The following is a 24,101-nucleotide window of genomic DNA, read 5'->3' on the forward strand; positions in this document are numbered from 1 at the left end:
CTTGCTGCTGACGCCGCTTTACAAAGTCAGCCGGGCCCTCTCTTCCTCAGTCTGCCCACTGAAGAACGGGCATCAAATCGCTGGGGAGCACTTGGGAGAAAAGAATGACATACAACTGTCTTGTCTGGATACGTCCTCTGCGTCCTTGCGTTGTGTTTTCTTTCATCTCTAGCTCTCATTCCACTTTCTGGGGAGCTGTTTTCATAAATATGAATCATAAAGACTTACTAAGAATTTGACATTCCAAGCACAAACGTGCCTTTCTCTGGATGCATCTTTTAAATTATTCACTTCAGATAAATCACAAGTTTTATAAACTAGCCCACTTGGGAAATTACCACATCAAGCCACTGAGGCTGAGGAAGAAGGCTCCGGACAGTACGGCGAGGCTGAACAGCGAGGGCAGCGTTACAGAGCGGGGTGGACTGGCGGCCGGGGACGGCAGCTACAGGAGGGGAGCGCTGGGCGTTGCTGCCGAGCTTTGGGGTCAGACTTGAAGGCTCGTGTTTTCCCGATTGCTCGGCGTGTCTACCTGCAGCCAGTTTCGACACGGCACAGCCGGAGCTGTACTCCGGGCACCGTGTCCTTCCCGAAGCTCGTCCTGCTGCCTGACATTGGCACCTCCAGATCAAGCCTTTGGTTCTGCATTAAGGCAAAGAATTTTCTTATTATATTGAGCACCTCTGTTACTGAATAATTCCTTCATCTTTCTAGAGCAACTTTTGTGCAAAACATATAAGGCTTCTGCAGATTCAACTAAGGTAACATTTTAAAGAACAGGAAACTAGAGACATTAGGAGCCGTGGAGCCTGGAGGCTCTTGGACAGACTGTGCCATAGCCTTCTTATCTGAGATTAGAGAGCAAATAGGCTATGCGTGCAGTGCCCGCATTGGCATGAACTCACCCATTTTGGCGCTGCCCTCGAGAACCTTTCGGCAGTCGTACAAGAAATAATACTGAGCAAAGCCATTACAGGGCTCTTGCAAAAAAACCTCTCAGTTTTACTAGAGATAAAACTGAGCTTTTCTTCAATTTTATTAGACAAATGACCTGGCCAAAAACTCCTGATGAATTAGTCACAATTCCTGGAAACTGCCATCTGTTACATTCTTTTATTCCCAGGTGAGCTGTGCTGTCATTGAGCCAAATCAATAGACTTATCATGGAAGGAAGAAATCACTTTGTGCTTGGAATGACTGTTGAAGGTGGTCATCTGCTGAGGATTTTTTCATCGTGGGAACTGATCCAAATCTCTGATATTGAACAACTGCTTTATTTATTGCACAGAAAGACATTTGCCTGATATTCCACTTTATTTATGGCTCACTTTAATTTCTTAGCTGAAATTGATATGGCAATATAGAATGTCACCCACCAGGGTGACAGAGGCAAACGCATGAGGTGTATGTTAAGTTCATGACAGTTGGCAGCAGGACAACGAATTTCAACGTGTGGCATCCTGAGAGGCATTTGTACTACCAAAACCTGAACCGGCCTCCCACACGAAGATCAGACGACGTGCACAAGGCTCCTGCAGCCTCGTCAGTGATGAACGCCAGAAAAAGGGCGCTGCCGTTTGTAACAGACATGGGCGCCCTTCGATACGTAAATCTGAAAGGGTGAAGGAGTCACAGCTGGAAAGGAACTTCACAGCTGGAAAGGAACTTCACAGCTGGAAAGGAAGATGGGCCTAAGGGCAGAGTTAGGGGCCCAGAGGCGTCTAAAAAATGAAGGACTGAAGTCTGATTGCTGAAGGTCTTCAGGTGCTTCATACTCTCAGGGGACTGGTCTCAATCAAGAACATTATAAAAAATTGATGTTAGCACATAGCATATATTTTGTGATCACAGTTGTGAAAGCCTGGTGAAGAGAGAGGAGAGGGAATGGGGAGCTGTGGCTCCGTTCCACGGGGAAAGAGATACTGAAAAACAAGCACTAGGCTACATATAGATAAACATGCTACAAGAACAGTTGCTCTGGGGACAAGAAAAAATTGAACTGTGTGCACAAAGCTCTCTATGCCTGAGAGGACACACCTTTGCTGCCATGGATGAAGAAAAGAAATATTACAAGCCATAGGCAGAAGGACACTGAAGTCAAGGGTACATCCACAGAAAATAACTCTGAAACCTCTGCAACAGACAGCTAAAACATCACAGCGAGCAGAGAACAGGCTTAAAAATCAACCCAAATTGCAGTGTCATTACAGAAGTTTGCAGGTTATGTCCTGCTGAGCTGAATGCAACTGCAGAGACAAGCAGAGCTTTTTCCCCTCTGTTTTTTCCCTCTTCAGGGGAATCCTGTCCTCCATTTCCATGGCCCTCGTGCTCCCTCTCGGGTGCCTGTCACCCCAGTCCTACGGGGCGCAGAGGCAGGGCGGTTCGTGGAAGGTGGTCACAGGTCACTGTGTCCGCTGCTGAGGACTGACCGAACGCAGCCCCGCACCGGCTCTGCACGGCGCTGGCTGGGAGGGCGGCCCCGGGCCACGGCGATGCCGGGAGCACCCCGGCCCTGGCTGGCCGAGCAGGTCCGCGTCACGTCAGTGGACGCTGCCGGGAGGGAGGACGGGTCTCTGCATCGGTCCGTGCATGGGGCAAGAGCAGGAGAAGCACCGAGCGAGGCAGGAGAGAGGCTACTGCACTTGGAGGCAGAAGCAGCTTTGCTGACAGCTCCTAAATAAATAACTAGCTAGGACTTTGAAATTAGAGGTCATATGCAGAACGGGCAGAGTCCGGGCTTGGGTGCTGCCAGGCAACAAGAGCCACACACAAGAGCCACGGCGTTTCCTTGGGAGCTTCAGCATCTCTGTTACAGCCCCTGAAGTGATAATTAATTCAGATACACCTTGTCCCTCTACTGACTGTTTCTCTTCGAGTGCCTTGCTGCAGTTGCTAATGATTTCTCACGACAAGACAGTTACACGGATTTTCAAAAAATACGAAACAACAAAGTGTTTTTCTCATGAGTTAAAAGCTAAAAAATATCTGACAACTCTTCACTGTGAGAGCTTTGCCAGGACAAAAAATGTGTCTAGAGAGTAATGCAAGAATATAGCAGAGTTTTGCCTGAGAAAAAGAGTAAAGAAAAAATGATAGCAACATCTATAATATACCCAGCCCCAAATCCTCTTCAGAGCTCCCTCCCAATGTCAAATGCTCAAGGAAAAAGAAAATACCTGAATGAATATTACCTATTCAACCATAATTCATTCTGCTTGTGAGCATACATTACACACAGCCTGCAACTGCATGAGCATTCCCGTTCAAATGATTACATTTTGAGTGAGTCTTAAGCAAGAGCCGAGAAGGTCTTGCATAAGGTCTGCCAGGGAACTGACCACAAGCAGCACCAAATGTGTCGTCCCTGCCAACGCCGTCTAGAGGCACCACTGGGTCGGTCAGTCTGCTGGTTAAACACTCGGGCACCCCAGAAATACCGCAGCTACACAGGGTGCCCAGCGCCCCGAAGGTACACGACGCTGCCGCTCAAAAAGCAAAAGACAGCAACCAAGGCATGGAAGGATGGTCCCGTTCCTAACTGAACCGAGGGAGAGAAAGCAACACAAAACGAGGAAAACAGCAAGCACCTACACTCGGGTGTCCTGTTTCTGACCCTGCTTTTATGTATATGCACGACCACAAAGCAGCTGGCACTTACCATGCTCATCCAGTAAAATGTTGTCAGGCTTGATGTCTCTAGGAAAAAAGGCAGAGAAGGGGAGACAGCCATTAGCCTGGAAAAGCGACGTGAAAGACGGCTGCAGACACTTTAGGAAAGCCCAGGCGCTGGGGGACACGCTTCCAGAGACACCATGCCTGGAAGGTCTCTGCTGGGGCTCTTGAGCTCTGATGTTCCGGCAGGGTTTGATTTAGGCATAAGAGAACGACTAATTGAACAGCAAAAGCACAAATGGTGGCACAGGGCTACGGCTGCGAAGGCTGCTGTGGTTTGGTCTAGCAGCACCCAGGCAGTCCCCCTACAGCGTTAGAGCTTCTTTTTATCTTTTTCCTCCTTTTACTTCTTAATCTGTTTCAATACTATATTGGGAGCTGTTCCCCATTTACTCAGTAAAAATCAAATTATTTTAATATCTTTGTTCTAGAAACAAATGGTTTCTGTACAGGTTTTGTTCCTGAATAAAAAAAACCAACAAAAAAACCCAAACACAAAATAATAATGCCTATAGCAATGCTGTAGGGCAATGTTTTCCATTGAAGGGAGAAAACGTACACCTGATACGCCTACTGCATCCACCCGAGTGACTTTACAAGCCATTACCTGGTTTTAACGAGCTAATTACACCAGTCCCCATTCACCGGCTGTCAGCCTGGGCCAGGCGCCTGGCAGCTCCGTCACCAGCACCGGGCGGGCAGGCGGGCAACAGCCCCGCGCTGTCCTGATGCTTCCCGCCAGGCCCAGGGGCTCCACGGGGAGAAATGAGCAGGTCTGGGTTTTATCTTTAAAAATGCAGTCACTAAGATAAAGTTTGAACTCACCTAGCCACCCGGAATCAAGAGAAGACGTATCTAATTACTGTGCAATAGCTTACAGTTCTCTGTAAGCATCTTCTCACCCAAACCAGTCCAGTGGGTTATAAATACCAGTTGCCTTCCTGGGGCCCCCACAGGGACAGCCACAGGGACAGGGACAGGGACAGGGACAGGCACAGGCACAGGGATAGGCACAGGGGACAGGGACAGGCACAGGGACAGGGACAGGGACAGGGACAGGCACAGGCACAGGCACAGGCACAGGCACAGGGGACAGGGACAGGCACAGGCACAGGGACACGGACAGGCACAGGCACAGGGGACAGGGACAGGCACAGGGACAGGGACAGGCACAGGCACAGGCACAGGCACAGGGGACAGGGACAGGCACAGGCACAGGGACACGGACAGGCACAGGCACAGGGACAGGCACAGGCACAGGGACAGGGACAGGGACAGGGACAGGCACAGGCACAGGCACAGGCACGGGGACAGGCGTCCTTCCCAAGAGGGAAGGGCACGGCTCCAGGCAAGCGGCTGGTTTTCCCCGTAAGCGCAGCAAACCCGCGCCATGGGCCAGAGCCAAACAGGCCAGGCGGTGGGAAGCACTGCGCTCGACAGTGAGAAATGCCGATGCCACGCTCTGAGAAAACACTAATTGAAGGAAAAACTTTAAGAAATACTTCAGCAAAAAGAGTTCGAAAAAAATGGATGCTTTGAATCCCTTGATACAAAAATATTTTCAAAGTTTTGAAATGAACCATAAAGACAGGTTTTTGTTTCTCATCCAGTTTTCAACCCTTTTTTTCAATTACTATTTTTTTTATTTCCACTGCGGCCTTTTCTGATCTCACTCAGTCTGGTGTGCGGCCTATGGAATTACACCAGCACAGTGAGATCATTCCCAGGATGCAAACAATGAACAGGGATCTTTTAATTTATTGATTATTTGTATATTTACATTTTATAAACTGGTTATACCATTTCCTAGCCTGAAAAAATTAACGAGTGTTTCCCACTCTTCTACACGTAGGCGGGAAATAATTCCAGCCATCAGTCTGCTGCCTCTGCAGCGCTTGGTTCAGACAAAATAAGCCATCGCTTGCCTGTCTCCTGATGTTCCCCGTTACAGATGTTGCAGTGTAATCGACTCAGCTGAGACTTTATCAATCTAACACCGTCCCACTGGGTTACAGTGTTAATTAAACAACTTGCATTACAGTGCTAATTAAATCACTTGCAAATTTTACAGACTGTCATACATGGTTTGTTGTACTCCATTCACCTTAAACACCTATAGCCGCTTGAAATACACATTGCAGCCTGAACTTCAGCTTCCCCCCCCTATATTTACAGATAACCCTCTGGGAAACCCCCGGGGTTTTGCCCCTTGGCGGTCCCTTACGCTGCAGCCGTAGCGGACGCCAGCCCAGCCCCCGGCGACGCTACGGCCACGCGACGGCAGGGACGCAGCTCAGAACGGGCACCGCGGCCCCCGGGCACCCTGCGCTCCCTTAGCTGTCGCCTCCTTCACCTGATGGGGAACAGCCTCCTTCTCACGCAGACTCGTTCTTACAGCGTCGAACAGTGAAGAACCTCCAGCCCCTTAGTCCGATAAGCACTACCGCTAATTGCAACACACTACCAATAGAGAAGGGCTCTGCCTGTGCTTCCCTTGGGCCCGTGCCCCGCTCGGTTTGTTCAGGCCAAGCCAACAGCACGAGGATTCACCCCTCGCCGCCCAGGACAGAGACAGCCGAGCCTGCATTTCACGATGTTTAATTCACGCTCATCCATCGTTTGTGCCGGCGAGCAGGTGCCGGGCGGAGGCGGCGGGCGCAACGCCCCCGTCACCGCGCGCGGCTTCGTGTCCCGGACCACAGCAGCGCCCGTTGGAGCCTGGACGGGGCAGCTGGGATGGCCGGCCTGCCAAGACCAGGTGCGTCAGAGTAGAAATCTATGCAGGTATAAAACAAAACAAGCGGCGTGAAAGATGAGACTCCTGAGAAAGCGGGAGCCATCCCCAGGGAGGCCTGGCTCCAACCGAAGCGGAGCAAAACCTCCCCGGTGCTCTGGGGCTCTCCACAGCTGCCGAGGGCACGCTACGGGCACACCAGGCGTCAGCCTTCTGCTTTCTCATCTCAGAAATGGCAGCAAAACGCTACGGACGTGAACAAGCGTTAATCTTCATCAGCCCTTGAATTGCCTGTTCCTTCCCTTACTAACAACCAGGATCAGTTCAATTTTACATTTTGTACCGTGCCTTATTTTTACACCTCACAAGAATGCTCTTCTGGGGTGATATTTATAAACGAGGCAATCTTCTCCCGCCTTTATTAACCCTCTGCTAACCCCTCCCTGCTCATACCCCCTGTTGGCACCTACTAAGTCAAACCCTCGGGCCCCAAGGTCTGCGCTGCCCAGCACACCAGGAGGGAACGGCCGCACGCCTGCCCATCCGGAGCCAAACCCTGCCCATCCGGAGCCAAACCCTGCCCATCCGGAGCCAAACCCTGCCTCTCCGGCCGGGGAAAAGCTCGACCTCCTCTGTTATTCTGCAGGTCTTCGAACGTGTGGGAAGAGCTCAAACGTTTTTTCACTGGCCATGAAAAATCTTGGTGGCCAAAAAGAAACTCTCACCACTTCCAGAAAGCGATTTAATCTCATACAGAAAAAAGCTGTGTTTGGTCCCATTCCTTGTCTTTCAGTGCGGTACAGAGAGGGGAGCAAAAGGGAGACACCTTTGAGTGTGACAGCAGAGGAACTCCGAAGGCTGACACCCACCCTCCCTGGCCCAGGACCGATATTAAGGAGCTACAGCTAGTTAAATCTGTTAGAGACAGCTTTTTGCAGGGTCAGCAAACAAATCAAATATGCTGTATCATAGCTATCCCAGAGGGAGAAATAACATGCTCCCTGCTGTCTGTGAAATGCTTTTCTCTGGGAAGGCTAGCATTTTACATAAAAGCAAACGTACGTGGGAGAATATTTTGTTTAGTTCTTAAGCTTCTATCTGCCCTTTCATGTCAAAGAGGAGCAAGTCTGCCCCTACGCAGCCTACGGGCATCAGTCCACCGACGAGGTCCCCAGCTGACCTGTGGATGATGTGCCGGCTCTGGAGATAGTCGAGGGCCAGCACCAGCTCACAGATGAAGAGTTTCACGGTGCCCTCTTGGAAGCGCACATTTTGTTGGAGATGGTAACGCAGGTCCCCTCCAAGCAGCAGGTCTACGACCATAAACATATCTTCTTCATCCTGGAACGAGTACCTAAAATGGCATAAGCATGGTTCAAGGATGATAGCATTAAAAAAAGACAGGTTAAAAAGGGACATATGGTACCTCTGGGAATACTCGTAATTTCTTGGAACTTTTTCACTTGGTAAATAATAATTTCATGATCTTTCCATGCTCCGTTTCCCACTGTGACTAAACTACCACCTATAGTCTCAAAATAATTGAGATGACAATAATTTAGCTTCAGATCCATAACCAAGTCAGCGCAGCTTGTATGAACAACTACCAGCAGGCCCGCTAAAAGAACAGGAACCCAATGTGTTTATGTGGAACTTGTTACTATCAGCCACTTCAAAAACAAAGCCACATCCAAACCCGTTACTCTAAGGCAGCTTGCTGCTCATTTCCTCCCTGGGAAGGTCCCTGCACTTGCTGCGAAGCCCCAGCTGGCCGAGCGATCGGTAACTCAATACAGCAGTGGAAATCCAGCTTGGAGCTCTGGATAAACGCTGTCTCTTCCCCTTGGGGTTCACACTCAGCTCTTCCAGACGGACCTTTCATCTCCTCCGAGCACCCAAGGAACTGACCATAGGAGCAGCGTAGAGAGGAGCCCTAAACCAGCAGGCACAGCCCTGCCCAGACTCCCAGCCGGCAGGCTGTGCACCAGGGGCCCTCGGGACCGGGCTCTGGTTCTCCTGGCAGCAGCCTGTTACTGAACCATTCGCTCAGCACAACAGGGATGCAGCTACTATCTGCTCTTCCTCTTTAAGTGACCTCATTTGATGCAATTATTTACCAAGCGTCCCTTTGAGACAGTCTAACAATCAGCTACGAGCTTTCTTCTCGTGGATTTTTTCTTACCCATACACCTGCTTCTTGATGTGATGAGCAGCACCACGGACCAGAATATTACTCCACACGAAGCCTGCGGTCCGTGTGTCATTCAGAGTGCAGGAAAGCCAAAGGCTATACCCGAGGCCAGGGATGACACGATAAGAACAGAAGCAGGGAAACTCAGATGATTTGCTCTGTACAGGTCTATGCATATGCTGTTTAGTTCTCAGCTGCTGAGTGAGTTTTGCCTGGAACTGCTCGTTCAAGTAGGACAGCAAAGTTCGGAGCTATGTCCAAAGCTCTGGGAGGTCTAGATGCATGGTTCTCATTCAAACCCTAGTTACAACACTGAACGGCAATACCATCAAGATCACGAGAGCTCACCTAACAGCACTCGAGTTACAGGAGATTTCAAAAAGGAACACAAAGTTATTCAAAAATTCGTGATCTTCAATGTATTTTAGCCTCATTTTTTGTGTTTAGCATTGATAAGTTCTACCTCATTCTAAAAATAAATCCAATAGCTAATAAATGTAATTACCCACCGCGCCAGAGGAATCCTATAACTACAGGATATTGGCCACTGGATCACGTGGTGTATGAGACCACACCACTCGAAATGTTACTGAGCTCCTAATAAAATTAACCTGGCAGACTCTAACAGCAGTAGAGTCTTATTTAAAATTCCTTTCTACTGCCCCACTGCAGGAAAACATGCTGAATCAAACTAAGGGGGAAGAATTAGTGCATCTTTTATCACTCAGCTGGTCAATCCCATTGCTAATGGTTGAAAAAGGACTGTAACCAGAGCACGTAGACTGCATTTATCAGGTACTCTTAAAGGAAAGAGACTCTTTTATGTACACATTTCCCCTATAGATGCGTGGGTTTCTGCAATAAAATTTGAATGGTATTATTTTTCTGTCAGTAAATTCAATGATAAACTGCTTTTATCTTTGCTGATTAGCATCAATTCAGTCAAGTATCAGTAAGGTATTAAAGCAGGCTGTTTAAAGTACAAAATAAAAATCGGGAGGTGGTGAGAAGAAAGCACTGCCAAAGGAAACCCTGCGAACAGAGCAGTGCTTGGCTACCGATCCCGTCTCTTACTGGGAGGTCCTGGAGCTGCTGTTTGTTGCAAAGGAGCACTATTAAATCAAACTGGGTTATGGTAACGAGCAATACCCGCCTAGGAGAAACCACAAGGGAACACACGAATAAACTCTCTCGTGCTTGTCTGGGGAGACATGGGGGCTAACTTCTCACGTAATCACGGTGCACACACACGCGTCCTCAGAGCAATCACGGGCAATCACCGCCGCTCGCCCTGCAGCCAGCGCCCCGGGCAGCCCACTCGCCGCCGGCTGCCGGCGAGACACACATGCCCGGCTCAGCGGGCGGCACAACGCCCATCACGCTGCGGACGGCAGCACACCAGCTGCTCCCGAAACTGGCTTGCAGTGGGAAAGTGGGCCCGCCTGGTCTCAAAGATGTCTCTAACTGACAATGCTGACTTAGCCAGCAAGCAAAGGAGCGATATCTTACCATAAATTAACTAAGAAGGGGTGCTCCAGGCCCTGCATAATCTGTAGCTCCTTGAAAACGTTTCTCACTTCATTACGCTCCACGCACTTTTGTTTATTCATGTATTTCATGGCATACATCTTCTTGGTGTCATTCTTTTGCACAACGCAGACCTAAGTGAGCAAATCAAGGGATAAATCAGAGATGATCTGTCAGCAAATTCAGGCAGGTTAAACACGGCCACACGAGCGTTCGCCAGTGGCTTTAGCAAAGTCCACGCTGCCAAGTCACAGCTCCATGCACCGACGCCGCGACGCTGGACGTCACTAGTAAATCCCTCACCCAGTTTTCAGCCAAAGAAGAAATTTTGCTGGGGGGAAAGTGAGGGGAAGGAATTTATCACCACAAAGACAGGAGACGGAATCGCGCACGAGTCAGCACTTTATTTAATAGCACTAACTACTCTTGGTCGTGTCCGTCCCTCCCACACCAGTTACTGCCTGGAAGGGTCCTTTCCCCCACAGAACGACAGGTTAGACACTGGGGAGCAGCACCCCATGGCCCCCTTCTTCCCAAGTTTCATTCAGCTCACAAAGAACCCTGGGCTTTGTTGGAGGGGTATTGGGGTTTGAATTTTAACCCTTTTTAGAGTTATAGTTCATCACATCTAGAAAGAAACGTTGCTTCAGTGAAAGACTCGGGAGTTTGTAAAACTGCAAAACAAACCAGCCTGGTTTTTCAGATTTGTTTCCACAACAGTTATGAGTTTGGGATGAATTTGCTGTTTCAGCCAACCTTTTTTGTTTCGCCAGCAAATAAAGCTCTTTGTCTAGAGATCTCTCTCGCACTCTGCACCTAAGACAGACCCCACTTCTGGCAGGAGAGTGCCTTTATGAGAAGAGGCAAACGACCTTCTGGCATTCTGTCGACGTATACAAGCGTGGAATCCCGTAACAGCATCAAAATAAAACCAACCTAGGACTGTAACCTGATGCTTAATAACAAACACTGCGTTTCACAGAGAAATATCCCCTTAAAAAAATTGCCAGGCCTTTCATGTTGATTGCAGCTCTTTAATAAAGATGCATCATGATGTTCAGTGTCGCTTTGCCGGGGAATCTTAGAAAACGCTTATCCAGAAACATAAAGAAATTCAGCTCATCTGATTTATCAATATCTCATTTTAATCTCCTGTAATATAACTTGCGGCTACAGAATGGATGAGGAATCGAGCTGGGACTCCTCCTTGGTTACCAGGAGTTGAAGCTCAGGTCAAAGCCCATTGACAATGCCGGGGTTTATTTCTTTACTCTCACGTGAGCCTCTCATTTGCCCATTTCTCAGTTACATTTCCAGCTGTCCAAGTGGCGATTAGTTCACAAAATACTTACTTTTCCGAAGCTGCCCTTCCCAATAGCTCGCAAGATTTCAAAATGGTCGAAGGTGACTGCAAGAAAGAGCAAACATTCAAACATCAAAAGGCTGAGCAACTGTTTGTTGATATTACATTATTTCTACGTTCTTTTCCTTAAGAGAAGAGCTGAGAAAAACGAGGGATACCCTAGCACATTTCTGTTGCTTTTGGAGATTTGGGTGCTGTTTAAAACTTGGTGTTTAACAGGCTTTTTTAATTTCCAGCTCAGCTGCAAAGGCAAGGTCCCTGGGTCAGCCTTTGTCAATGGCAGATCAGGCAAGGAACCACCAAGTGGATGCTGTCACTCTGCCCTGCCTGTTGAACATGAAAGTCTCATCGTTTTCCTGCTGAAACCAAATGCAAAGAAGTTTAGTCCATCAAGCGTTTATACCATGTGAAGACGCAAGTGGGCAGCTGGATCTTCGTATCCTTGTGGTATTCCAGACAGCCGTTCGATGACGGTGCAAGATCAGCACAGCAACCCTGGACGCAAGCTGCGCTGCCCCTCGGCATCCAGAATGGCTGCTTCTGCTCGGAAGGGAAACGGAAGAGCAGCAGCCTCGCAGGCGTGCACTGCAACAGGGAGGGAGGAACGTGAACGTGCATTTCACTTCCCCGCTGGCCTCTGGCTGCAGACGGCGTGGGAGGTGGGCATCTGCGCAGCCAGGGAGAACGTTTTGTAAGTGCTAATCTGAAGGGCCCTACATATCAAGTGTTTCTGAGCAGCCAGGATGAAGCTGCCTGTGTTTCATCTCAGGCAATAAGTAGATCCAGAGAAGCAGCAAATCAAATTACCACACAGCAAACACAGATTAACTGTACTGGGTTCAAACCCTGCCGCCCATTGCCGGATGAGGTACCATAGCAATGATTACCGAGTCGAATGCTCCGAATCCTGCTAACGCTTCTCCAGGACGCTGGCGCAGCAGCGCTGTGCCCGGCAGCCATCGGCTAAGGAAAGGTCACGCTCAGGGATCTGCTCCTTAACCGGCCACTCCGGGCTGAACCAAACCGCACCGAAACGCTCGTTCAAGGCATCAGAAAAAGGCTCTGATAGGTTTATAATCACTCATCAGCTTTCGTTAGTGTGACCCCTGGCACTGAGAGAAACCGCCCATGTGACGGGCTTGAGATCGCGGAGTTCATTTGCCTTGTGCCCCTCTTGTTTCCCCGCTGGCAGAAGGGGATGGATGCTGTGGCCGGAGCCACGGCTGCCGGCAGCCAGCGCGGGGCTGCGAGGGAGCGCTGTCCCCCCGCGAGGACCACGGGAACCGGCGAACGCCGAGTCCGCCTCTGCCTTGCTGGCCCTGCGGCACGCTCCATTCCCTGCCGAGGCCCACCGCCACCAGCTAGCATAACCACCGTCTCAGAAGGCAACCGGCTGCGCTGCTCTCGGCGCCGGTGTCCAGGTCTCGCGGGCAGGTTCAGCTCTCAGAAACACCCGTCCTTGGTAACCCCAGCCTCCCAGGAGGTCTGCCGTGGCACTGTTACCGCCGTTACCCCATGTTAGCACAAACAGCGGGGTGTTCTGCCGCCAGGCAAGACTTCACACCGCCTCCAGCTCTTTGCTAAGCAAGAGGAAAACCTAAAGGCCTCTTTCCCTTTCAGCTTCCAGCGAAATAAGAATGAAAGCGCTTGCTGTACAAAGAAACACAGTTATGCCTGCACTTGTCTGCTGACGGCAGCCTCGGGCACCCGTAGGTGCCTTTCCAGCCGCAGTCTGCAGCTCCAGGCTGTCAAACCACGGGCTGGGCTGTGCTACCAAAGCTGACCGGGTGCTCGCTGCGGGCTGCCGAGGGGGTCTTTCCAGGTGCGGGCTCTAAGCGGATGTCTCGCGTGAAAGCCCTGCCCGGTAGCTCCATCGGGCACCACTGGTGTTGCCCTCTCAGGCTGACCTGAAATGCTCCAGTTACGTTCGCACCGTCCCCGAGCAGACAGCTCTGAGCGCGCCGAGCCCCCCGGCCCCCTCGCTCTGCCACGGCCCACCCCACTCCAGCAGAGCTGGAGGACTGGGCCGTAGCCTGCTCAGATCTTCCCAGACAGCTCTTACTGTACCAGAGAGCTCGGACGCACTCGGGCTCCGGCTGTGCCGGGCGCTGAAGCCATACTGGACCCACACGCCGAGTGCCTGGTCACCGGGGGAGCGAACAGGCGCGGCCACTTCCAAGTCCTGTTTTCACAGAAACTCTGGCACGTGAGCAACTGCTGCTTCAGGCCACAGAGCTTTTCCTCGCTGTGCTTTGCGAGACCACGGGTTGTCTTGAAAAGCGCAGCTCTCAACATGATTGACATCTGCTGCTTTCGTCGTTAACCGAACTGAGCGGCACAGAAACCGAGAGGCGTTTGTCCCCAAAGCTTTTATGAGTTGAGATTGCCAGCAAGGGAGCTGTTGCTAATCTCTCTGCCACAGCAACAGACGAATCCTCCTCCTTACAGACTTGCGCACGATACCGGTCAGAAATAAACCCATTTTCCTCGGGACACATCCTGCCTCTAAGCTGATGCCAGGGTAACAGGACAGACACTTACCAGATCCTTGTCACCACACAGCTATAGAGAAGAGTACTCGTACTTTGCTAGGGGATTTTTTTTTTTAACAAAACGCATGCATTTTCCAAAGAAATTAACCAGGCAGACGGGGTTTCATGCAGCACAAACGTGATGCATGAGGGGCACCAACCTGCCATACGGTCCACTGAGCCTGCCCAAACTTCCTCCAAAAAAAAGGCTGAAAACAGCCACTGCATACCTGGCCAGGAGCGTAATCCCCACTGGGTAAGCCATTCTCAGAATAATTTCTTAAAACAGGCACACTAAATTAAAAACAAGTGTCCTTTTCATTGCCATTATCTTTTCAGGTAGGACGCCACAATCTAACCAAAGCAAAGTTGATGGTTTCCAGCCATAGCGCTTGGAAAAAAGACCGGCTTTTAGGTGCAGAAGCCCTTTTTCAAACCTGGAACAACAGCTGCAAACATCAGAGCTAAATACAAGTCGGTAACGATTGAGTTTAACTAGCTCTGCTTTCCAGTTAGACCGTCTGAGAGAAGGGCAGCGGATACCTGCAGAATAAGAAGGGAGGGGAAGATGCTGATCACCTGCAGGGAAGACGCCAGGGGAAGAAGCCCTCTGTGCCCGCTCCGGAGAGGTTAGCGGCAGCAGCCACCTACCTAGGACGCGGCCCACGGCCGCGGGGAGAGGGGAGTCTCAGGTCCCAGGTGCTGGGACCCCCCACGGGGCTCTGCGAGGGGGCGCAGACCACGAAACACAGAGGTCCAGCCAGACGTGAACATCTGGAGCAGCTGCAAATCCAGAGGAGTTCAGCCAGCAGGCAGATTTCACATGTTAACACCCTCTACCTCTATTGTCTTTTAATAGGAATGCTTTCATGAACATGTTAACAACTTTCGCCTCCTTGTCTTTTCATATGAATGTGTTCATAACATTTTAAACCCGGGTCTATAACTGAGCTGGTTGTAAGAAAGCTAAGTTGCATACTTTTTATTTAAGACTCTCAAACTAGGTACAATCACACTTTAACCTCTCTCTGCTTTAGCTTTCCTACCATCCCCAATTTTCACAGTGAGCCAGTCCAGAGTCTCACTTCCAAAGAGCACTGAAATTTGTGGTGTCCAAATCAGGAACCAAACCCATGCTCTTCATCCTGAATCCACATCTACAGATTTGACAAGCCTCATTTCACTGCCTGATGGCATCTAGAACAGTGACAGAGCCAAAGCATTTGCCCTTCAGAGAGCAAATTCATGTGATATGCCAACTCAGACAAATTATGTTTAAGAGATGCCAAGGAAGATAATACAATTGCTATAAAGAACCAACTGAAGCGTAAGCATGAAATACCATTTTGAAAGCAGGGGTTGTATTTCTAAACCCCGGTTCAAGGAACAACATTTAGATAAAAAATACAGAACCTAACTAGCCATGAAAAACGTCCTCATCAGAGACAAGTCAACCCTGCCAAAGCCCCCAGACTCCATCTGCCGAGTGGAAGGCAACGATTCAGGGGCTCAGGTCCTCCCATCCCTGTCGCCCACCCCAGTACCGCTAGCACAACACCGCACCGTCTGTTATGACTCGTCCTCCTTTTGCCGCTCTCATTTCCCCCATTTTCATTGCATTTCCTCCCTCCCTTCCTTCTCTGCTCTGCAGCCTCAGGGAAACAAGCGCTACCACGGGATCAGGAATGCTAACGCAAGTCCCTCCGTACTGGGGAGCCAAACTCGGCGCAGATCCAGGCAGAGGAACACAGATGCATCTAACGCTCTTCTGAGTCCCGGGGCAGTCTAAAGACAGAACAGCCGATGGTGGACTAGAGGGGACACTGGCAAAGGACCACCGAACGGTGTATGTCCATCTCACCTGGCCATCGTCCTCACCTGCTATCTATTTCTGCTTTATCTTCCAACAAATTTGGCCAGCTGGGGAGAACATCTGGCTGCCATCCTCCGGGATGCTTTCCACACCCTTTTGCCCAGAAGCAGCACAAACAAAATCCAGCTTTCAACACGGGTCTCATCCTGACTACATTGGGAGGGGAGATCACCTTGCAGCACTGAACCTTCTGTCTGGTTATTACGTTTTCTTTTCATCTCACTACTTTATTATCCACAACCGTGCCTACTCAGAGGAAACGCTGAGAGAAAAATAATGCTGTCAGCCCACTTCAGCCGAAGGCAAACAAAGCCCCTTTGAGCAGTCCATCTCGAAAAAAGAAAAAATCATGCTGCCACAGAAAATAGTCAAATTACAGCAACAGCAATTTGGAAAAACATGCAAGAGGCACTATGACTATGTGTGCGCACCAAAGGACGACGGAGCCCGAGCGAGGCGTGAGCCCTACTGCCCTGTTGCGTACCGTCTCTGACGGCAGCAGATGGTCCACAGGCCACGGAGCGCATGGCCGAGCTGTGGGAGGAGAAGGCAGCCCACTGCTGAAGAACGGAGGCACAGGAAGGTGAAGTAATTTGCCCACGGCTATTCAGAAAACTACGGCACAATATAAATCCAGATGTTTTCACCCTCGAGTCAGCTCCTTAACAACCCTGTTTTGCAAAAGGTTTCGCCTTGTTGCAACTGCTTGAGTATTCTCCAAGTCGGTTGTTTGGGTTTTTTTTAATTTTTAAGCAAATTGAGAGGTAGTATAGAGAAATGAAATCACTGAACATTACAGCACGGTTCTTGACAAGCAGACCCGATTCTCTGGCGCAATGGGAAAACGCTCGTTAGGCCGGGATGTTTCCTCCTCCTGCCTCCCCGGCAGTGCTCCCAGCAATGCCCCAGCCAGCGGCATCTGGCGGGCAACCGCCCGGCCGGCGGCTGCGGCTGCGGCACTGAACTGCCAGAAGTGGAACGCGGGCTGGGAAGAATCAGGTGCCTTCCTGGCACCGGAGCACTTGCACCGTCCACGCTGCTGCTGTTTGTATTTACACAGGTCCCAAAGGAAACGTCTCTCTATGGCACAGCCAAAGAGGTGGGACCGCTCTCCGCCGGCCGCAGCCCAGTGAAGTGACCTGCCAGCGTCACGGAGCAGAAAGGCCGTTGTGCTGCTTCCTGCTGTACCCAGCAGCTCTTAACTCATTTCAATTTTAACTGAAATTAGAATAAGGACAAGATTGCGACATCTAAGGTGATACGCTCTCTGGTCACAAGTTTGCCAAGATAATGGAAAAGTTAACAGGGGACACCGCCATTTCAGCTGGGTTTCTCTCCCCCCAGTATATTAAAATATGACTAATTAGAGAAAAAATGTGCTACCACTTTTTAAATGTGGGCAGGGCCATGAAAGCAGAACTGCACCGGTCTGGACACTGTATCTGGGTGCAAGGGTGACCCCTGAGCCTACCGAAACTCAACAGATCAACACTGAACCCCTCGAGATGGCCAGGACTGGGCCTTTCCCTTGACTTGCCAGCACGACACACAGACGCACCGAGCACGGGGTATGGCATTTCACGCCTGGGAAGCCCAGTGCCCTTTGCCACAGAGCTAACGGGGGCTTCACATGCTGCCAGGCTTTGTTTGCTGAAGCCAAGCCCTTTCCGAGCACAGAACTGGCTCTCGTGAGAAATCCCCTGTCTGAGAAGATTTACTGCCCCGAGGACAGTCACCCTGCCCAGGTCACTGCACTGCTCGGGGCGTGAATTACTTCTCCGTCACAGGAGCTGATACCGCACGAAGCATGTTGAACCCAGAGAAAGACTCAGCAGAGAGACCAGCCACCCCAATGAAAATGCAGTTAGTTACAGTCAATCTCACAGCCAGGACATATCACCCCAAGGAAGGTGATCAGGAACGTGGAAAGTATTTGTCATCCTGAGCTAGCACAGGTACTTCGTTATGAGAAATGCCAATACTGAGCATTTAGATGCACCAGGAATAAAATCTCCAGGAAAACCCCACAGCACGGATTTCTTCTGCATTGAAGTAACTGGAAAAAAATATGAAAAACAAAGAGAAATCGCAAGCAGTTGCATTACTCGTTTGGGAACAACAGCCAGTTTAGCCAAGCAGCCACACACAGGCAGCTGGCATCGCGGGCACAGCAGCGCAGAGCGCGAGGACGGAGCGATTTGCCGGCTCCCTTTGCGCCTGGAGGGCGACAGCAGCGCACGCAGACCTCAAAGTGCGAAATCTTCTCTGCGGGACGACAAACCGAGGCGCACAGGGAAGGGCTGGATCACAGCAGAGTGGTTCGGGACAGCGAGGGGAACGTGCCGCTGCGCAGAGTCGCCCTCCCTTCCCCGAGCAGCCGCCTGCGTCGGCAGCCGCGCACGGAGACCGAACAGCGGGATGGCGGCAGCCTGGGGCAGAAGGCTGTCATGCCACGAGCACTAAGGGTGCTACTCGGGATACAATCGCCGCCTTTCCAGAATGAAAGCGCATTCCTCCTCGAGACCTCTTTCCTCAAGGAGCTGAGTGAGAAAGACCAGGTTTTGGCCAATGTCCCCTCCTTTTCCCCTTACGTCCCCAGTAATCAGGATTACATCCTCCCTGACTGGAGTTCTTACCTTTGGGACAGCAGTTCATGAGTCACCTAGGTTCTCACCTATTTTACTGTTATTTGTACGTATTCGTATTTATCTACATATGCATTTTATGATTGTACCCAGGTGAAAGCCCACATGGCGGTTAGCAAGCTGACTCATGCACCAGGAAATATATTTATGGAACAGTCTTTTAATGACTGTCTCTATAGTCTTGGCAGCATAGTGACATAGTGACACTGGCCTCCAGTACTGCTCTCAGCAATGTATTCTCCTTTTTCAGCCGACCAAGCCCGTGCGCTGGTCTCCCAGTGCCAACAGGTAGAGCTGCCCAGCCGGGCAGCCACCGGGAACCTCCACCTCTGCTGCTGCTGCCTGGGTCCCTCTCGGTGGCCCTCCCACCAAGCCCAAAGCAGGGATGGGAACACACATCGCTCAAGCTGTCTTCCCGCCACACTTCATACCAGTCCTCCTTGTGCTGTGATCTCCAGACAAACCTCCCCTGCCTCCAGAACAGCAGCACTTCTTCCCTGCCTTCGAAGCGCCTGGCAGTGTCCCAGGGACATCTCAAAACCAAACCTCTGCCAGCACTCATCCTCCCAGTGCCCGGCCGCAGAGAGCGGAGGCAAAAGGACCGGCTCACACCCGACCACAGCTCTGCAGGAGACCAAGGGCACGCTGCTGCTGCAGACCCTGACACACCTGGGCTTCACCAACACGTCCGGGTGTTTGCAACCCCAGCACGGGAGCTGGCGGCGACTCTCAGAGTCACAGTCTCTGCACTGGTGGACTTTGCAGTCCCAGACAACGACTAGGAAAAGCTCTTACCATCTTCGTTTTCATTGAAGGGCGGTGACTTGCTGGAGGTGTTTGCTCCCATGGTGTGTTCAGCCCAGGCTCAGCTCTCTCCACTTCTCTCAGTTACGTTTCCACCCTCGAAGCCGGTGCCTCCAGGACGGTGTTACCCGCCGGTCACTCCCAGCAGACCCGGGCAATGTTCTGCCGGTGCATCCTGGAGAAGGCAGGAGGCAAACATTCATCATTATTCAGGATTAAGAAGCATTTTGTAGCTTGCAAATTCCTCACTGGAGGTTCACTGCTCTGGAGACAAAACTGAGTATCAGGGAAAAAGCACATTAAAATGGAGTTTACTAGAGTAGCATCATACCCTTGTAACCTAGACCAGGACTGCTGCCCACTAAGGGAAGTGTAGGAATAGACTAACAGGCCAAAAGAGCTGAGGATGTGGCTCATGTTTGCTGTATCATCCAACTTATTATATTTTGTAGCTTCAATGATGACTAACTGTAGTGAGGTCAATACTCAAAATAAATGGACACAGTGACTTGGCTAGATAAAATCAGAAAGACACTTTTGACTACTAAGGTCACGTGGAAGTATAAAAGCTATAAAAGAAGAAATTCAAAGTGTCAATCTTTTGATTCAAGCTGCTACAGAAGTCTTTAATTTGGGACAAAATCATACCTTTTTTTTTAATGAAAAGATTTCATGGAAAATCAAGGTGCAGTTACCATTCAGTTTCTTCAAAAATTTTTTTGGATATGAACTATGAACAAAAAAGAAAACCTTCTGATTTATGGTTCAGTGCTGGCTGCAGTGGCTGGTTTTCCTCTTACACTGCGGAAAGACAGGTCTGTTATTAGCAGACAACACAGGTTTTAATTTTCCAATTCTCCCCCAAACACATATGTGTATACTGGAGCATATGATTCTGTATAGTTCAGTGACACTCAAGACAGCTTGAACAACTTTATATGGGTACAGTAGCAGTTTTATGTTTAAAGCATTTAAATGCAAAGCACCTTTATATGCTTATTTTGATACTGACATCCCTGTGAAACACACATTTATTTCTTGTTGGAAGTACAAAGCCCCAAAAGAATAAAATGAGGGAGTAACAGTGCAGCACAATCCGGACTTTGTCCAGGCTGGAGTGTTCTCCAGGGCGTTCGTGTTTTCACTGAACGTTTAAGGATGCAATGCAGCCTTACTCATTTTTCTCAGATCTACACTCTGGAAACACAGCTACTGAGTAGCTTCACTTTTTTAGTTTAACGAAATCATGTTATTGAAGCACAAAAGGGAGGAATCATTAAAAAAACGTTGGAGAAAAGAGAATTACTGGGACAGCCTTGGGAACTGGGACTGCCATGGGATGCCGTGGGTTCCCCGCACCAGCACACTCAGATCCTTCTCTCCAGCTAGCTCTATCTCCACCACTCAGCCAGGAACTCAGCTCTAACCGCACGCCCTGGGTCAGGACGATTACCTTAAAGCAAGAGCCAAAGCTTGCCTGAAGTTTAAAAGCAACCCCCACATTTGGGTGTCTTCCTGAACTGGGCTGCAGTGATGTAAAATCCATCCCCAGTACGACAACCCTGGGAATCCAACCGTGGATCACACTGCAGCAGCTGCCAAAGCGGCGTACGGCTGACTGCAATGGTACCCGTCCTCCCCACCTCAGCTGGAGTTGAGGGGTCTCCCGGCACTCCCCAAAGTCTCTCCCAGCACTAGCAAGAGGCATCGGAACACATCAGAGGCAGCACGCAAGGCACTCTCTCTCCAGGGCATTTTACAGTCTCAGCTGCACCCCACCCACGCTGCTGCTGTGGTCACGTAGATCTCGCTGTTCCCAGCAAAGAGCCGGGGAGTTTGCATTTCTCAAACGGCAAAAAAACCCCAGTGCAAAGTATTAAAAACCTAAAATCTTGATTTCTCATCTCAGAGAACTGAAACAAGATCCAACAATAAAACAAATGAAGCAGCAAACGTTTGCGATCCCTGTTGGTGCCTCTGAAGGGAACAGATTGAGCCTTCAGTCTGAAACAAAGCCACACCAGCACCTCTTTTCAAGCCCCAAAACTTACTCTTCAGAGGAAAAACGCACCTTCAGATGTAATAGCCACAAGTCAGGTTTGCATACTGGCGATTCTACATCACAGCAACCTTCCTGGTGTCAACCAAGGTCAGCGGCTCAAGGAAACGTTCTTGTATAGGAGTCTGTAGCTTAATTTATTTTTCACAATACGCCAATACATAAAAGCTATGAGGAAGGAGTGCAGGTATTCCTTGGAGTTAAGCTAGTCTGAGGAATATTTGCTAGGATTTGTATCTTTATAAAGTGTACCCAGGGTATGGTAACGACACGTCTTGTGCTGTTTCACACTGCAAAGTCACAAAACGATTAAAATCATAACTTTCCCTCGGGCTGAGATGACTAACGCTTCCACGTTAACTTCAGGCTCGGAGGGACCACTCCTGGTTCCAGGAGCAGCGGGGCAGCAGCTCCACTCACCAGCGGGCCCGGGGTCTGGGCAGCCAGTCCGGCAGCCGCAGCAGAAATTTTACAGGCGTGAGAAAGCAGCTGCTTGGGAACGGCCAGGCTTGGGAACGGCCCCGGCCAAGGCAGGCAGCGCACCTTCGCCTTGCCAAGCTTTATCCTCACCGGATAAATATAAAACCGAAGCAAAGCAGAGGAACAGTAACTACCTGGGAGCCGTCGCCAGGGCTCCACACCGGGGCCGCAAGCAGGCTCTGCTCTGAGGGAGGAGACCCGGCCGGACTGAGGGAAGGGCTGGACGGCCGCAGGAAAGGCGAGCAGCTGGCTGCGAGAACGCAGCTACCACCGATGGGCCGCTACCGAGCCTCCTCAGAAGAGGACCACCAGCTCAGAGGGGTCCACAGAGAACTTCTCTCAACACCCTTGCTTGAGTACTGCTTGGGGGCGGGGGTGCTGCTGCTGTTCCGAACAACCGAAACCGGGCAGTAACGCAGCAGCCCACGACACCATCCTACCGCCGTTGTCCCAGGGAAACTAAAGATTATTCCGGACTCTGCCGCGGCCACAGGGAAGCCCGGGAAGGACGAGAGCAGGCGCACGGTGCCGCCCCGCCGCCGCCCTCCTCCGGCAGCGCCCGGGAGGCCCCCGCCCGGCAGCCCCGCTGCGGCGCAGCCCCGCGCTCCCCGCTGCCGCCGGCGGGGAGGGCCCGCGCCCCCCGGGAGGCAGACGGCCCGCGGCTGCGGCAGGGCCCGCTCTGCGGAGCGCAGCCGAAGACGGCACCTACCTGGGAGGGGAGGCAGGGCGGGGGCCGCGGGCGGGACCGAGCGGCCGCCCGGCGCAGGCGGCCACAACCTGCGGCGCGGCCGGGAGGAGAGGAGAGGCGAGGCCAGGCGAGGAGCGGAGCGGAGCGGAGCGGAGCGGAGGAGCCGCGGCAGCCCGGGGAGGGGCCGCGCCGCCGAGCGCCCCGCGGGTCCCGGCCCGGGCCCCCGCCCCCGGCGGGAGCTGCCCTCGGCGGCCGCGGGCGGAGCCAAGGCACCGCGTGGGGACGCGCCCCGAAGGCGCCGGCAGGCCCACGGGGGACGCGGCGCGGCGGGGAGGGGAGGGGACCCCGCGCCCGGCTCTGCCCCGGTCCCGCGGTGCCGCCGCAGCCGCCGCAGGCGGGGTCTCGCCGCCGCTGCCCGGACCAGCCCTGCGGCTCCGCGGTGACACCTCCTGCGGCCGGGGGCCGGACAGCGGCGTCGGCTCATCCCACCGCAGCGGAAAACCTCCTGCCCTTCCCAGATGTGCTTCCCTTTGCCGGCCTGGGGTTTGTTCCTTCTGCTTAACTGACGGGACGCCATAGATCGTTACTGCTTTTGGTAAGGGAAGGGCCAGGCTCTGACCCCCCCCCCCCCCCCCCCACCGTGTACCCTCTCTCAGAGCAAGGGGTTACCCTCTGCAGGAAGGGGTCAGTCCCTCAGGGTGCTGAGCACTCTGCCTCCGGCCCGGCCCCGCTAGAAATTCCCTAACTCCAGTCACTGCCAGCCTCCCTACCTCCGGGGGGACAGCTCACACCCTGCAGTAAAGCAAGGTCCCATCTGAGCACAGCCCGAGTTGTTTTGCTCTTTGTAAGGCCGAGTCGCAGTGGGCACGCCGCCGCCTCTGTCCGGACGCCTTCCTGCTTGAAAGGATCCCGTAAAAAGGCAGACCCCACATTTCCCATCCTGTTGTCCAGATTCTTTGGACACCGGCTTTTCCTCTCTCATTCTCGAGTGCTTGGAGCAGGCTCCGACTCCTGGGGCTCCTAGGGAGAGCAGTCCTTGCCCCAGCACAGCTACAAGTCAGAGTAATTACCCAATTTTAGCCCCATTCACGTATTACTTGGAGAAGAACCAACAAGCTGAAACACAGCTTGGGTTCTCCTAAAACTCTCTGAATTTTAGTCAAATGCACCAAATCAATTTGTCTGAAAAATAAACAGGCAAGCTGCAGGAGACGAAAGAGGCTGGATTCACTGCGGAGCTGGGCCAGGGGACGCTCGTCCTCACCACCCAGCCCAGAGGCAAGAACACTTACCAGGGCCCTGGGGACAGCTCTCCGTCAGAAGGACCCCAACTCCCGTCCCTGGGAGACAACCTGCACACCCCTACAACAAGGACAGTTATCAAGCAGTTATCACACAGAAATAAAATACCAAAGTGGCTGAAATGAAAGCATCTCTGGTGGGTAGGCTAACACGTTCATGCTGCAGGGAATGTTTAATGATTTATCTACAGCTCCAGCAACGGGAGAGGTGCGAGATTCCCTTCCCTGCCCAA

At 51.5% G+C, this 24,101-nt stretch overlaps 1 protein-coding gene across 2 annotated transcripts in view; it reads right to left on the minus strand.

Annotated features, from left to right (window-relative positions):
• STK32A (serine/threonine kinase 32A) overlaps positions 1-21,494 on the minus strand; it is a 34,709-nt gene extending 13,215 nt beyond the window's left edge. The window contains exons 1-6 of one of the 2 annotated variants that reach the window (XM_075509586.1): positions 21,412-21,494; positions 19,332-19,515; positions 11,477-11,532; positions 10,107-10,258; positions 7,587-7,760; positions 3,659-3,696 (exon numbers count right to left, since the gene is read on the minus strand). In XM_075509586.1, the coding sequence (XP_075365701.1) occupies positions 3,659-3,696; positions 7,587-7,760; positions 10,107-10,258; positions 11,477-11,532; positions 19,332-19,383 (472 nt within the window). In that variant the 5' untranslated portion in view covers positions 19,384-19,515; positions 21,412-21,494. Of the gene's footprint in view, positions 1-3,658; positions 3,697-7,586; positions 7,761-10,106; positions 10,259-11,476; positions 11,533-19,331; positions 19,517-21,411 lie in introns of those variants that run through there. The other variant, XM_075509587.1, reaches the window with a different exon arrangement.
• Positions 21,495-24,101: the final 2,607 nt, after the last annotated feature.

This window comes from Mycteria americana, chromosome 8 (genome assembly GCF_035582795.1).
Source record: "Mycteria americana isolate JAX WOST 10 ecotype Jacksonville Zoo and Gardens chromosome 8, USCA_MyAme_1.0, whole genome shotgun sequence".
NCBI classification, from domain to species: Eukaryota; Metazoa; Chordata; class Aves; order Ciconiiformes; family Ciconiidae; genus Mycteria; species Mycteria americana.